Source organism: Phocoena phocoena, chromosome 10 (assembly GCF_963924675.1).
Source record: "Phocoena phocoena chromosome 10, mPhoPho1.1, whole genome shotgun sequence".
Lineage (NCBI taxonomy): Eukaryota > Metazoa > Chordata > Mammalia > Artiodactyla > Phocoenidae > Phocoena > Phocoena phocoena.
Genome location: NC_089228.1, coordinates 45,645,730 through 45,659,553, shown reverse-complemented (window position 1 = coordinate 45,659,553; position 13,824 = coordinate 45,645,730). Strand labels below are relative to the sequence as shown.

At 48.2% G+C, this 13,824-nt stretch overlaps 1 protein-coding gene across 5 annotated transcripts in view; it reads right to left on the bottom strand.

Moving 5' to 3' along the window:
* Positions 1-13,824, bottom strand: part of TRAK1 (trafficking kinesin protein 1) — a 97,897-nt gene that overhangs the window by 9,004 nt on the left and 75,069 nt on the right. For 3 of the 5 annotated variants that reach the window (XM_065885848.1, XM_065885852.1, XM_065885851.1), the window contains 3 exons: positions 12,597-12,833; positions 11,222-11,538; positions 4,874-5,092 (listed from right to left, as the gene is read on the bottom strand). In XM_065885848.1, the coding sequence (XP_065741920.1) occupies positions 4,874-5,092; positions 11,222-11,538; positions 12,597-12,833 (773 nt within the window). The remainder of the gene's footprint in view (positions 1-4,873; positions 5,093-11,221; positions 11,539-12,596; positions 12,834-13,824) is intronic. The other 2 variants (XM_065885850.1, XM_065885853.1) reach the window with 1 other exon arrangement.

Below are 13,824 nucleotides of genomic sequence, written 5' to 3'. Positions count from 1 at the left end.
ATAAAAAGTCTACTCGTCCCCCTTACACCAAGCTGTCTACTCTGTTTCATCTAAAAAGTGACTTAACAGAGGAACAATCTCACGGAATGGCAAAGAGAGGACCAGAAATTCCCTCAGGTGGCCCTTGGGATATCTTCAGGAGATAAAATGACTTTAAAAAAAAAAAAAGATATATTTATTTATTTTATTTATTTTTGCCTGCGGCAGGTCTTAGTTGCAGCACGCAGGATAATTGTTGAGGCATGCAGCATCTTAATTGTGGTGCCCGGGCTTCTCTCTAGTTGTGGCGTGTAGGTTTTCTCTTCTTCAGTTGTGGCGTGCAGGCTCCAGGGTCCATGGGCTCTGTAGCTGTGGCCCGCCGGTTCCAGAGCACATGGGCTCTGTAGTTTGCGGCACGCAGGCTCTAGTTGAGGAGCTTGAACTCAGTAGTTGTGGCACGCCAGCTTAGTTGCCCCGCGGCATGTGGGATCTCAGTTCCCTGACCAGGGATCGAACCCATGTCCCCTGCATTGCAGGGTGGATTCTTTACCACTGGACCACCAGGAAAATCCCAAAATCACTTTTTAGAATGCTGTTAAAATATCAAAAGGGCAAACGCAAGAGTCTCTTTGGATTCTTCGGATGCCAACAAAGCTGGACCCTGCGCCCTCTGCCTTCATGTCCGTCCCGTGGCAAACACCAACAGGTGCGGGGAGCGGGCCTGGCTAAGCGGCCGCAAGTCCATCATCCAGCGAGTGCTACCAGAGCCTGTTCAAGAGCGTACTTCTCCCGTGCGTCAACAGGCGGCGCAACCGGACAACTCACCGGAACCTCAACGCGCACCCACGTGCTACCTCAAGGGCCATCCACTTTAGAAGAGGCATTGTACAAACAAACGCCCACTCAACAATCCATGTGAGTGCCCCTTGGAGCACGGCCGTGCCCTCCTATGGTTTTCAGAGGTGAGGTTCCATAGAAAAAGCGGTTCCAGCAAGCGGGCTTGTTCTGGAAATGTTAAGCAGGGTTGACTCCGTGCTGTTTGGGATGAGTCAGTTATGTGATTCTTCATTTTTCACTTTGGGCTGCACTGGCCTGGTTCTGGTTTACTATACATTTTGATGCAAGAGCACAGGGCTTCCTTAGCATCTCCTAATACGGGGGGGTGAGAGCAGACCCCAGCTTTGTCCATAATAACCAAACTCCTGTAACTGCTACACACCAGGGTGGGGTTGAAAAGTCTTCTCACTAGAGTGGGATCTCTTTGTCAACTCCCTGGGTGGAGATAAGAAGGAACCTTCCCAGAGGGTCTGTGAATCGAATGTATCAGACTTTCCCTTCTACATTCATCAGGTCCTCATGGCCAACGTTCCCTCACAAGCCCCTTTGGGTCCTGCTTCTGCAGTGGGACTGACAGTGCAACAGGACGCCCACCCGGGGCTTTGCTCACACCAGCCCCTGCCCCAGAGGAGGCTGGAGTGATACTCAGTTCCTCGAGCTTTCTGTCTGCCTCCTTTCGTCCACCAGCTTTTCCCTTCTCTTCACGTAACCTCTCCTGAACAGAGCCTGGACCTACGTATCAAATAAGCAAGCTACAAAAGAAGCTAGTTCTTGGCTTTTGCTTCTGGGGTCCCAAGTGCTGCAGTTTCAGGGATTTTCAAGGGCACTTTTGGCCAAATGTGATTTTTGCCTTCAACACTCAGCCTCAAAAATGACACACAGCTCCACTGCAGCACCACTGCCAGATAGGCTGCCATGATTTATCGGAGCCTGTTTTAGGATATTTCTCCCACTGGAAATGGTCTCCATGTGTATGAGCATTAAGTAAACTGACCTTTGCTTTCTTCTATGTTGCATCAATCCTGCCTCTGTCTCTCCTTTAAGAATCAAGGCATCCACGATAATTCACCTAGACTGTCCATCCAACCATCTGCTGACCTGTGTGACTTTAAACTCGGACCTTAATCCTTTACCACACGCAGCCTCTTCTCTACACATAAATACCTAAAATTCAGAACACTGGCAGTACGAGATTATGTCTATTTCTGATAAAAGTGCACTTTCTATACGAATTAAAACATAAAATATATTACTGAAATAAAGTAAAACTATAATCTAAAAATTGTTTTACATAGTCCATTTTAATCATCTAAATTATTTACAAATATAACAAGGATTTATCCTTTTTAAAGACATGGGATTATAAAACTCAAATAATGACACAATAATACATTAAAATATATTAATAAATATTTTTCAGTACTCAAAATGTTTTCTCCATGAGAGCAGGCTCTAGACAAAAGTGCCTAATATACAAGTTTTCCCAATTTCCTCCCATAATACCAGTTGTTAAAAAAGAAAGGTTAATCACCTTCTGTCTTCAAAGGTTCTCCCTACTAAGTCTTCCCAGGCAGATGGCAGCTCCTGGAACTGTGCTGTTTGGCAACAGGAAAGGGCAGACCAAGGCAGGGACCAGGCCAGCGGGGGGTACAAATTCCAAGACAGAGGAAGCCCCAGGCTTTCCCACTGAAACTTATCTGTCTGCCTGTGACTCCAAGATTGTGTGCATAATGCCACTCAGGGTCCCTGGGATGATTTATGTAGAGTGACGTGCTTCTTACATTCCTAGAATCAAAGTGGTTCTGTCATTCCCCACAGGGAAAAAAGAGCCAGATCATTGTCCGCGTCTTTCCCTCCTGCACTGAGCTTTTACCAAGTCTTACCCAGAAAACAAGCTCGAAAGAACCTTTGCCTAGATGATCAGACCTTCCCTAAATTACCTTCAGCGATCTATATAATTCTTTCTGGTTGCACACTACCATTGGGACTCCTCTGTAGTTTCCACTGTACGTTTGCGTGCCTCTCCTCCAAGTTGCTGGGATGGATTTGCTGCAGGTTTCAGGAAGGTGGGAAGAAGCAATGGATACGCCTTTGTGTGTGGTAAGGAAAGTGGTTAGGACTTAGCTCCTCGTAACTGGTCCCCTTGCTCCCTCTGTCCTCGGCGAGATATTCTTAGCTGAACTGATAAGCTTTATTCCTTCTCTACAACTTCTTCTCCAAGAGAAACCGAATGGTGCTTCTTTAAATCTACAGGATTCACCTTCTAATCCACCTGCAAGGCTGCAGGGAGGGGTCACCACATTCAACACGATGCCTGCCCCTTCAGCCACAAAATTAGCAGACACAGTGTCTCCTGTACCACGGTCTGCCTTCCAGAGGGGCACCAGTGCTGACGACACAGGGAGGTAACAGTACCGGAGGGAAAAGGGTTCCTTTTCTTAAGTGAGAAGATCCTAAATAATGTGCATTTTCATTCCCTTGCAAGCTTAATCTGGTAACTCAGTGGCTAAAAATTAAAATAAGACATAAACAAACCCAGGTGCTAAATAATCCTTTTTACTTGATGATACCTCTAAAGTTTATGTCAAAGAAAAAAGAAAAGTTCCTTGGCCAGAGGTGTGTGAACTTAGCCAGGGGATGGGAGACACCACCATGAACCTCAGCTCTCTCCTGCCCTGTACTCTGTGGGGAGTGTTGTACCTCTCAGGAACGAAAATTATCAGTCACAAAGATGAACGGCCTCTCCTCAAATCTGGCGGCTTGGGAATGTCATGAGGATGACGACATTGGGTTAATTCATCTTTTTCTGGGTCTCTCCCCTCAGCCCAAGCAGCCAGGGGGTCCAGGAAGTCTGGGGTAAATAGTAAACCACGTGACCCTGTGATGCTAGGGCCCTGGGCACAAAGCTTTTCTTCCCAGTGAGGCCTAGGATGTGTAATTCTGCAACCTCATGGTCATATCTTTAATATCGGGGTGGAGGGAGGTGGGCACAGAGATCAGCCAGTGTTCTTTCCAGATCCATCTAGAGTTCTCTCTCTAAAAAAGCTTACTGACATCCTCTCAGGGTTTGCTGGATTAAGAAGTATTGCTAAAACACTTTTAAAAAAAAATCTACTTTGGGGCTTCCCTGGTGGCGCAGTGGTTGGGAGTCCGCCTGCCGATGCAGGGGATGCGGGTTCGTGCCCCGGTCTGGGAAGATCCCACATGCCGCGGAGCGGCTGGGCCCGTGAGCCATGGCCGCTGAGCCTGCGCATCCGGAGCCTGTGCTCCGCAATGGGAGAGGCCACAACAGTGAGAGGCCCGCGTACCGCAAAAAAAAAAAAAAAATCTACTTTGAACACATGTATAAGCTGGAAAGAAAACACATATGCCTTCACTGCAGTTAGGAAAGGGAACAGGCTGATCTATGAAGTGATCTCTGAAATCCTGAAAACTTTCTGGGCTTCTTCCAATTTTAATGCATCGTGTAGGTAACAGATCCTCTCATTCACCTTCTGAACGATCCAGCACTCATAATTGCCCCTAAAACTGCCCAACTCAGCTCAGCTCAGTTTGGAAGTCACCAGGGGACCCGAGAAGCTGCCTTTTAGACATGGGGAGAGAGCCAGGACAGGAAGGGGGAGCTGATGCTCAGGGCGGGTAGGGGGCAATAATCCACTTCTTTTTAGCAGCCTTTCCTACTCCCCTTTAAGAGCCCACCGGGCCATGCACCTCCAAGGTGGGCAGGGAGCCGCACCCATTTGTTACAAAAGGAGGCATCAGACTCTATTAAAAAACGGAACCGCACAGTGGGAATGCTTTCATCATCACCCACACAGACGAGCAGAAGCTACAGACAGAGAGCCACTACGGATGGTGCTTGGGACAGAAGTGAGAATGGCCCGGAACTCTGCCTCCGGTAGAGATGCCAGGTTTACAGGAGTGATCGCGATGCCCTCACCAGACCCCTCCTCCTCCTCGGCCGCTGGCGGCTCCTGCATCTCCTCTGGGAAAGCCTGAGGCCGGCTCGGGTAACTCCTGCTGCCTGAGACAGTCACGCGTGCTCGGGACCTCTCACCTGAGGTCTCTGGGTGCTGAACTGGCGTGGAGGTAGCTAGGCCCGGGAGGGAAATGTGGTCACCTGTGTCATCTTCTTCGAAGTCGTTAAGGCAGTACACTTCGTCCAGGTCAACGTCCAGCGTCCGGAAGCCCTTGGTGACCACACCAGGCCGGGGGTCCAGGATGCCCCCGAGGTGAGGCTGGGCCAACTGCTGCCAGTGGTGAAGGGTGGCAGAACCTTGCAGGGGAAAGGGCAGAGGGGGCGACAGGGAGAAGAGAGGGTTAGGACGGGGGTCGAAGCAGATGGCTGTTCACCACCCTCCAGTGCGGAGCGTGAGCCCCAGGGGGCCCTGGGTGCCACAGGTGGACTCTGGTAGGGACACCCATTGAGCTTCCCTTGCCCCTCCTGCTGTGCAGCAGGTGCTAATCCCCTTCCATGCCCGGAAGGGGCACCAATTTAAGGACGAAAATCAATTTTTTTACAAAGTAAAATTAACGCCATACTATGTGCCAAGGACGTTTGGTGACAAACTCTTTATTTTAATCAACTGATGTCAACCCCCAAATCCAACACAGAATCACTTTAGAAATAGAAGAGGAAAAGATAAGCAAGGCAAGCACAGAAGAGGGGTGGGAGGGGGGAATGTGTATGGATTCTATACCAAGTACACAGCTGGGAACAGGGAAGACAGAGCAGAGGCAGAATAAGACGATGTCAAACCAACTCTAGGACCCACAACAAGAGAAAAGCAAAAAGAAATTAAAGTAGCACACAGAGAAGTGGTGGGCACGGCCGTCACCTCCTTTACCCAGGTTTTCTGTATTCCGCCAATAAGCCTGATAGGCTGCAGGCTTTGGGGAGTGGGAACTGGCTTAAAGAGACGTGATTTAAGAACACGTAAGTCCACACAGAGGTCTGAAGCAGAGGAGCCCATCTCCTGGCTGACACCAGAGCCTGGGACTCAGATGACACCAAGCAAGGTCTGTAATAACACCGGAGTGCGTCCTTGAGGACCTGGAAGGTAAACCCGGTGCTCCCAAAGAGAGGTGTTCCAAGACCAAGTCTGCTTAGGAAACTTGGGTTAAGAAGTGTAGTTACTGAGGAACTACATCTCAGAACCTTTAGCATGTCACTCTGTGCCGGAATTCTGCCCAACCCATCTGCTAGAGCAAACCTTCTCCCCCTTAGGACACTTAATACCCCTCACACGGCCCTGGTACTGTGGGTGCCCCGCCCGTGGGCATTCTATCCCCATTCCACAGATGAAGAAGCTAGCCACACCAATAACATTCCACGCTCAACAGAGAGACTTTGAGAACAGTTCTCAATGAACTCCCAGACACTCACTGCTGGTTTCCCGAGGGCATCCTCTGTTGGGAGGGCAAGAATCCCTCCAGACTACCAGGATGCCCTGGGGAACGTCAGAAAGGGGAACCAGGGATGCCAGGGGCCAGGAGCTCAGGAGTCAAGATGAAAGAGAAGTGAAAGGCAGGCAGGCAGGCAGTGGGGTCAGGAAGTGGTCCAGGAATGTAACTGAACTCCCCGACCCTCCGCTGTGCCCAGTGAGTGCACTGCCTCCAAAACACTGCTGGGAAATAACTCTTCGTGGGGCAGTCTCGGCCGAGGAGTCTTGAAAGGATTTTGCAAATGGGCAATTTCAAATCCACTTAAAAGAGAAAAAACTGTACACTCTTAGGGGTCTCTCCCGGTTTTAAGTGTCCCAAGTACGATAGCAATCTACGTAACCGCAACCTATTGAATATAACTAGAAAATACTCTAAATGCAAAAAAGAAAGAGATGAAAGGTACATATAATGAAACAAACCTGTGCATGGGATCCTGAGTCCCAGGTGCCACGGCAACATTTTCTAACAAGCTACCCTGTATGGAGGCGTACCAGCAGGGCAGCTTGCTTTACATGTATCACCTAGACTCACTCCTCAAAATCGCCCTGCAAGGTTAAGTATTATTACCCACACCTCACAGACAGAGGTTCACTGAAGTTACGTAACTTCCAGAGTCACCGAGTTAGCGGTAGCATAGCCAGGGTTCAGTGCTAAAGGCCCAGTTCTTTCTGTAAACTCATCCTGCCTCCCTCCTCAAACCATAGGTCTGAAAACTAGCCAGGAACCCGGGCTCGGTGAGAATATGGAGGAATAAGTGGCGGGCAGGGCAGCTTCCCCGTGGGCGTCCAGGGCCTGCCGGGAGATGCACACTCTCCCACCAATGGGGTTTCTCCTGCCACTCCTGGGGACCTCCACGCATAATAATCCAAAATGGGCCCCCGGTTTGTGTGTTCACTGTTCACATGTCCACATTCCTGGCAACAAAACTGCACTGGGGAGAAATTTTAAACAAGGCAATACGACACCCAGCTTGGGGCGGCGCATCCAGGTCTTAGAAGGAAGATGAGAAATCCCCAGATGCAATGTGGCCATGGCCACACTGGGAAGGGGACTCAAGGGAAAGTCAGCACAATGGAAAGTGAAGAACCACGTCAAGGAAGTGGCAGATCTCCTCATCCTTCTGAAGGGGGTTCTAGACGTTTACAACGCACCGGGAAAGAACTCATTGAGGCTGGAGGTCTGGGCCCAGAAAAGAGTCCCGTGGGCCTCCATTCTCCATCTGTTTAACAGGCTGCCCCATCTCTCCCCACCCCATGCATGAGTCCGAGAGAGAAATGAGGCTACAGAGTTGCTATTTGGAGTTAAAAAGGCTACAGAAGTACATGGAGTTTTTTGCATTCCCTGAAAATGCAGAGCAAGGAAATCTAGTGAGATTACAATGGAAAGGTTATGCGGAAAGATGCATAATACGTGCCTTTTTACCCCACGCCTCAGGCCTCCTTTACTCATGGAATAGCCAACCTTTACTGAGCACTAAGGGCCAGGCTCTCTTCTAAGACGCCTACGCTTACTGACTCATTCATCAGGATAACCCTGCCATCCTCACAATACAGATGAGGAAACCGAGCGCAGGGAGGTAAAATGACTTGCCAGAGGCTGCACAGCCAGGCTTTAAACCCAGGCTGGCTCCAGTGCCCAGCCTCTTGACCATAAACACCACATCTCAGATAGCACTGAGGAGGCCTCACATAATGTGAGCCTCAGAAATCAGGTGAGTAACACACATGAATGGTGTTCTAATTCTCAAACAGGTGTCTTCTATTCTACAAAAGTGACTATTGGTGAAAACCTCTGCAAACTTGACTGTCATGTGAGTTATGCCATGCAGGGAGCTCATGGACCATCTCTACTCCTGACTGGTTCTAAGGGCCCGAGCAAACGTGGTGGTCCAGGCGTGGCAGTGGATGGGAGGTGGAGTGTGAGGAGTTCTGCCTTATTCAGAGCCTTTGTTGTCTCCCTCCTATCCCCAGCTCCCCCCCCACCTCCCGTGCCAACCCCTCCTGGCCTCCTTTCTTTGTTAAGCACAAAGCAGGAGGATTGCTGTACTATTAGCTACCTCCCATTACCATCACCTTCTCCCACCCACATGAGAATGAAGCTGGGGTCAGGCAGGCAAAGAGGGGAACCTTCACGTTCCTAGTTGGCACCAGGATGGTCTATGGAGCAGGGCATGGACAGCGCAGAAACGTAATTACGGCCACTGCCCCTTTCCTTCTGTTTGCTGTCTTTCCACACCCCACTGTTGTAACTAAAAGGTTTTCATGTCACCAAAGGAGAAGAAAACTAAATCCATGTATGTCAGCAGAGCACCTAGGGCTTAAAAGTTAGAACTAAACCTGCTGGATAATGTACACCTTGGAAGTGTATGCTTTTCCCCAATTACATATTAACTTGTTTATATTTGGAAATACTATCTGGTTATAATCAATCAGAAAGGAAGAGCAAAATAGAGGGGGAAAATACTGCCTGATTCATCCTTTTAATGCCGATATATCTCCTTCTACTTTGAATATTTTGTTTGTCCTTTACCTGCTTAAAACGTGTAAGATAAGATGAAGAGACAAGAGTGCTAGCATTCTTAAACACCTAGCCCAGTTATTTTGGCTGACACCAATGAGCAGATAGCAAGATTAATTAAATAGGTAAGGGAGACACAGATGGACGACACAGATTGGCTATCTGCTATGATCCCAGCCAACATTCTCCAGGGGCCTCACCACAGGTACATTTACCTGGGCCACTGGAGAGCATGGGAATCCTATCAGCTTCTTGGTGGCAGTGGAAAAGGATGTAAGAACACTGGCCACAGCAAAATACTGGTCCAGGTCTCAACACTGGTAAGGCTAGCCCTTATACCTGAATTACTGGAAAAGGGGCAAGTTCAAGGAGCCTACAAGTGAACAAGCACCTATCAGATGCCGGGCACGATAAAAACGCATCACATTTATTCCTTGACACAATCTTGTGTGGTAGACGTGAGCCCCATTTCACAATAAGGGAAACAGGACTCAAAAAGGTAAAGTAACTTATCCAACACCACAGTTAGAGCTGTAATGAACCCAGCATCAGGCAGACTTCCATGTCAGCACTTCACCATATCAAATTAAACATGGTAACACAGAAGTAATTGTAGAGGAGAGGAAGAAAAAAAATATTGGTTGTATTTTAAACAACTAAGAAGTCAGAGCACTACAAAATGGAGCCAGAGGGATAGATCTCTATCATGAGGATACCTTACAGCCCATAGTGATAAGACATGACTTTTTAATGGTAGTGATATGGGTTCCTGGTGAGCAGGGTACTATAGTTGAAATTTATCTTGCAAATCTAATGGGATTTCCTCTTATTCTATTAATTTATCACAAAACTACTGCTATCTATGTCACAAGATTAAAAGAGAAAAGGATGAATTGGTCAAAATAACTTTTAAAAAAATCTCTTCCTACAATATGCTTGGAAAATGAATCCAAAAACATATCCTTAGATGATCTAATGAAACACAAAGTAAAATATAGAAAGCAGACAAGATAGAGATGATAAATTCCAATGACCTCTGAGAGACAAAGGAGAAAAAAGAAAAGAAAGGCAAAAAGTAAAATTGCAGAAATGGAAGATTTTATTGAAAGAAAAACAGACATAATTATGGATCAGAAAACAATCACCAAGCTTACAACTGAATAAACAGTTAAAAAAAGGATGAGCCATCCCTCTTCTGAAATCTAAGAAGGACCTAAATTATACAATTAAAAAGTAATTATGAAAAAAGAATGTTCGCCCACCCTCTTCCTTCCTTTGGAGAATTATGGCACCCAGCATTTCTTGGGTCTTTTACAAGTACAACCTCATCTTACAGCATGCATCCTAACAGGGGTGATACTGCCCCCCAGGGCTGAAAACTGGTTCTTCTGGGGTGAATATCTGTACTCTCTTTAGGCACAGATAAATATATAACACATATATCTACGGCATTAACTTTTCTGGGGGGGAGGGATTGGGAATTCATGTCTAAAATGGCTTCTTAAAGAGGGTAATAAAAAAAAAGGTGACAAATACTGCCTTACAGAAATTCTGATTTGGCTTTGCATTAGGTACACAGTAGAATTCTGAAATACCTTCTCAAACTCTCTTGGGTTTCCAAACTAAAGAAGAAAAAAAAAGAAAATTACAAGCACTTAGTGGCTCTCAGCAGGGTAGCGGTAGGTAAGGGGAACACATGTTATAATGCCTAAAGCAAAAAGAAGGAAAAAAGGGGAGTTTTTCCATGGGGTTAATCATCTAGGGTGTCCATGACACTAGAAACTGAATTGCCCCTGGAAAAGGTAGGCTTAGAGAGGGACAGGACTCACTCGCCACCACAGCCACCCACTTCCCGGCCCCCAAATTGTGGAGGTCTACAAGCCTTGCTCAGAACACTGCATCTGCGGAAAGCCACACCCTCTTTATTTGAAGACCAAAGCGGAACATGTGAGTCAACAAATAGCAAACCGCTTTCACCTGGCTATTGAAAAAAACAACTTACAGCGTTTGCTTTGCACACCCCCTCCCTGACACCAAATTTTTTGAGAAGTCAAAGCATCAATTGGCTACACTTCTCACACCCCCAGGCATGTCCTGATTAACCTCTGAGGATGTTAGGAGCGCCTCTGCCTCCCCAAAAGATTTGTACTTCTAAGGTCCTAAATGCAAGAGAAAGAGAACTAGGAAAACCGGCGCCAACACGTTTTCTTTTCTTTGGCTGAGTTGGAGGTTAGTCTGGGCTGCCTGTGTGTGCATTTCCAAACCTGCACCGGGAGAGGTGGAGGCCTGGGCACTCAGAGGAACTCAAACCAGCAGCGCGGGTGGCTATCTCGGAAGAAAAAGGAGTAGGCGTTACAGAGGTTGCCAGCTTTCCGGTGGTGGATCAGGGACCACAGAGAGTCGCTGAGGAGGGCAGAGAGGGGCCGAGGCCCCTTGTGATCACCTTCCAGCGGCTTGACGATCTGCAGCTTCTCGGGCAGGTAGGAGCGGCTGCTGAACGACATGCCAGAGAAGCCGGTGAACTCCGAGAAGCGCGAGTGCGTGCCCAGGGACATGATGCTCTCGGTGGGCGTCAGGGAGCCGCTGAGCAGCTCGCCCTTCTCCGCCAGCTCCCTGAGCTTCCGCTCCTGCTCCTCCTCGAAGAACCTCCTCTCCGAGAGGTAGTTCTCCCGGCGGAGGGACAGCCGCCGCAGCGCCGTCTCCAGGTCGTGGGAGCCCGGGGTGCCCGGCGTGCCCGGCTTCTTGCTCCGCTCCTCGTTTCTGGAAGGAGGGGAAACGGGGGGGTGAGCGCGGAGCACCCAGCAGGGGGCGCTAGACAACAACGGCCTTACTGCTAGTTTCCAGGTGGCAGCTGATCTTTTAAGGAAACCAAGGCAGTTGAAATTTAGGCTAAAATGGGGAAACAAATGCCTGTCCAGAATAACAATTCCCTCTGTTGGTTCTTTTTTTCCTCAGGGAGGTGAGGAGGGAGCACTAAGGTGCATTGCAAATTTGCACACACTACATAAAATCCAACCCCTACAAAACATCTCCCTCATGACGCCTTAGGAAGAAACCTTCTTCAGGCCGATAACCAATATTTTATAATAACTCTAAGTGGACTATAACCTTTAAAAATTGTGAATCACTATGTTGTACACCTACCTGTAACTGACATAATATTGTACAGCAACTATACTTCAACAAGAAAAATGATAAAGTCCAGAAAAAAACCAAAGTTCCGATAGAGCAGTTTCCAACTGTCTGACCCATCAGTCAGAAAAGCCAATTTTGTGAAGTCATAGGAAAAGGATGGACAATGAAATGGCGGTGGTGGTGGGGTCCTGCAGGGCTTCAGGATGAGAGGGACAGACCACCACTGAAGAGGACCCATCCCAGTAATGCATAGTGTGGCGGGCACTTGCCAGACACCCTGCACCCCACCTCCTGAAGCAAACCAGATTCTGCTCACAAGACCAAGCCTGAGTCCTCCTCAGCCTTTCAGAATCCAAGCTACAAAGGGGTTCATGAAACAAATGTCTGGTCTGTAGCCTAACAGATAAAGGTTAACAGAAAAAAATTGTCATTTCTCCTCTCCTCCAACATTTTACAGAAAAGCCGACTTCTGGTGCATCCCGTTATAACTCTTTAAACTGGTTAATATAGCAGCATCAAGATAAGCATAAGCTCAGCCGGTTGGTACAACAGATTTGAGAACTGAAAGGTCTACACTTTTCAGGCGACTCTTATCAGCCCCCCTTCTTCTGATTACCGAACCTGTGTTCAATCCCCCCTACCTGTCCCCAAAGCAGAAAGATAAAAGACCCTGGCTGGCTCACCCCAGGTCTGCTGACTCTGCTTCCAGGATGATGCTGTTGGTCTTGTTGTCAAGGACGACATTGCTGACATCGCTGCCGTAGAAGCTGGACCGGGGGGTGCTGACACAGCTGGACAGGAGGGAGTTCATGGCCGAGGACTGGTTGGAGCCAGGGATGTTCATGGGGGACGGGGTCAGAGACCTCTGCTTGACGACCTGGTTGATGTTTCTTACGGTCTCGAAGACTCGCTTCTGGTGACTGGGGAGAATGCACAACATCATCCATGACTAAGCAAATGCAGGAATGACCCTGGAGTTCAACCCTCCAAACACTATCCACTGAGAAGCCAACAGGCAGCTGGCCCACTGTGACCCCCAAGCAACCCGACACCCTGTGCCTTTCACGTGTTTCTTAGGGTGTTGGTTGGAATTCAAGAGACTCAATACCCACAGAATTCAGGGCTCCACTACGTGGTTGTGTCCTAAAGTTGATACTGCTTCCTACCGGAGCACAGGCTCCAGACGCGCAGGCTCAGTGGCCATGGCACACGGGCCCAGCCGCTCCGCGGCACGTGGGATCTTCCCGGACCGGGGCACGAACCCGCGTCCCCTGCATCGGCAGGCGGACTCTCAACCACTGCGCCACCAGGGAAGCCCCTACAGATATATTTAATGGTAACTTTTGTCTCCCACCTAGTTTTCTTCTCTCATGATAGTCTCTAGAAAGCAAATTCCACGAGGGCAGTGTTCACTGCTCAGCACATAACAGGGCTCAATAAATTTTTGCAGAATGAGTCTTTGTTGACCATTCATATTTTTTTAAAAAAGTAAGACTTAAAGTTAGTCTTAAAAACTTCTATGATGAGATGATAAACACCAAATTAGTCTTTTTTTTTTTTTTTTTCTGGAAACTGCCATTTCTAAGAGCAGAACCACACTTTGATGCTCATTTGTTCTCTTTTAAGGAGAAAAAGGTAGGTATGTTTCTATAATGGCTGCTTCTTTCTGGGCTGCAAAGGGCTTCACACATGCACCGAGGCTTAGGGACTGGTCACTTCCAGGATCCCGTTTAAGTTCTGTCTATGGGATTTGGGTACAGAGAAAACTTGATGAAATCAGATCCACAGGTTCCTTACACCTCTGAGCAGGCCAAGTGCAAGGTTTCAAGTTAGGGAGAGACATGGCACAAGCCGGTATGTATGCAGAAAGGAAACGGAAGCCTTGCTCACACCCCACCCCCTGAAGAGCCC